Source organism: Dipodomys ordii, unplaced genomic scaffold (assembly GCF_000151885.1).
Source record: "Dipodomys ordii isolate 6190 unplaced genomic scaffold, Dord_2.0 Scaffold3044, whole genome shotgun sequence".
NCBI lineage: Eukaryota > Metazoa > Chordata > Mammalia > Rodentia > Heteromyidae > Dipodomys > Dipodomys ordii.
In genome coordinates this window covers 4290-6678 of record NW_012270260.1, presented here as the reverse complement: position 1 = coordinate 6678, position 2389 = coordinate 4290, and the positions used below count along the sequence as shown (strand labels likewise).

Genomic DNA, 2389 nt, shown 5'->3' with positions numbered 1-2389 from the left:
GGCTTTTTTCTTTTTGCTTATGTGGTGCTGAGGAATCGAACCCAGGGCCTCATGCATGCAAGGCAAGCACTCTACCACTGAGCCACCTTCCCAGCCCTAATGTTGACAAATTTGAAATGGTGTTTTATCTTCATTAACTGTCAGGTAAATGCAATGTGTCCATGCACTGAAACAGCTAAATATCATGTTTAATTGTTAAATTTAAAATTCCTAAAGTTGAATTATCTTAAAATTTTGACACTAGCCATATGTTAAACAACTGAAACCTCAACACAATACTGATGGTGATGTAAACTGGCAGGATGTCTTTGGAAAACCACTTCTTAAGCCCAATTTTAAGACCCGTACTTTGCATTTTAAATGCAGTAAGAAAAATGTGAAAAAGGGTATTTGCTAAAAATATGGGCAAAAGTTGGGCACCCATGGCCCACAACTGTCATCCTAGCTACTCATGAAGCTGAGATCTGAGGATCGCGGTTCAAAGCCAACCTAGGCAGGAAAGTCTGTGAGACTCTTATCTACAATTAACTACCAAGTAGCAGAATGTTAGACTTGAGCTAAAAAAGCTTAGAAACAGTGTCTGGGCCCTGAATTCAAGCCCAGTACACACACACACACACACACACACACACACACACACAATGGATGAAATATTTATAGCAATACTATTAATAATAACAAAATGTTTTAAATTACAAGTATCTGCATATGAGAAATATATAGGATATTTATGCAGAACGATAATGGTAATTTATCATCCAATGTGGTGTCCATTTGCACATGTGGTTATTCGAGTTTACAGTTTTTTTTTGTTTTTTCATGTTTTTATGCCTGTACATTAAGCTTCTCTAGCATTTTTTGCAGTGAATTTTATTTATGGGTTGCATGTTGTTGAGTCATATGCTTTTGTTCCAGCTTTGCTGCTTCATAGCAGGTTATAACTTTTGGTGAGTAATTTTCAGCAATTTTATATGGATAAAAATTCTATCCAATTTTTAAATAATTCTTCTTTGGGTCTTAGGAAATTGGTCTCTACACGTTCAGAATTCACACAACATCTCAAGGAGGAAACTGACTCTATATTAAGCTCATCATCCTCTCAGAGCACTTCTAGAGATCTTGATTCATATTTCCAACCAGGGATTGCTGTTCTGAAAAAAAACAAAGCGAAAACCTAGTTAGGCTGGTTCTTCTTCTTCTGTCAGACTTTTTTACCTGGCTCCTTGTATCAAGAACTGCTGAGATGAACCCATGTCTTCCAGTTTCTGACATTCCCAACTGTGGTCAGCTTGAGTTTCCCAGTTGAAAGCTAAGTGCATTAAAGGTGCCAAGAATTGAATTTTGGAGAAAATTCTATGTACATAGATATCTAATCGTGATAAAGACTTGACTTTCTAGACAAAAAGGAAATAATATTAATTTACTACTGATAAATAGCCTCATTTATCTCACTATGCACTAACATGTATTTTTTTGTAAATAGAATAGGTATGCATTGAAGTGCTATTTGGCTACTATGTGGGTGAGCTAGTATTTTCAATAGCCTAAATTCATTGGGTAGGAAGAGTATTTTTAAAACTTGAAAGACATTTTAGGTGGCAGAGTTCTAGCTTAGTGAGTCTGACCACTGTTGTTATACGGAGTAGAGAATTAGACATAATTTGAAATTCTCAGATGTGAATACCACTGTTGTTGTAGGAAGCAGGCAATATTAAAACATCCATGAAGACTGTAAACAAAGACAATGTAGGAGAGATTAAAATACACATGAAAAGCAGATTTTGTGGGGGGTTGGAAAGGACTGGTATTTTCACCCCATTATCTTTAGACCCCCGTGACCAAACCCTGTTTCCACTTTCATAAATATTTGCACATAGGTGACATGTAATTACATACATACATGTGCCAGACTGATAGAAAATTCAGTAGAACATTACAGAAGCAGTACCCAGTATAGTTTGTTAAATATTTATTTAATAATATGTATCTCTTTACATAGAAGTTGGGAGTTACATATGTCCAAATTTTACATATTATTGTTAGGATAATACATTTCAAATAAAGCATTTCCTACAAGTATCCCATGATCCAATTGAAAATTATGAGTCAAAATGGGCATATTGAATTCCATTTCCTTTGCTTTAGATAGTATTTCTGGAGATCCTTGCTCAGGAAGGTATAGCTCCTCTCCCTCAGCAGTGGAGGGAACTCCTCAGTAGAAGCCATAGGACCAGTATCTTCCACAGCACAGTGGGCGGCAGCAGCCATAGCCATAGCCACCATAACCATAGCCGCCATAGCCGCCATAGCCACAGCCACAGCCACAGCGATAGCCACAGCCTAGGCCTCCATAGCCATAGCCCAGGCCTCCATAGTAGCTGCCGTAGTA

At 37.3% G+C, this 2389-nt stretch overlaps 1 protein-coding gene across 1 annotated transcript; it reads right to left on the bottom strand.

Moving 5' to 3' along the window:
- Positions 1 to 2212: 2212 nt before the first annotated feature.
- Positions 2213 to 2389, bottom strand: LOC106002088 (keratin-associated protein 20-2-like; the record flags this gene model as incomplete). Its single annotated transcript, XM_013037013.1, has 1 exon — positions 2213 to 2389. A coding segment is annotated over one exon (177 nt), but the record flags the coding sequence as incomplete, so codon positions are not given.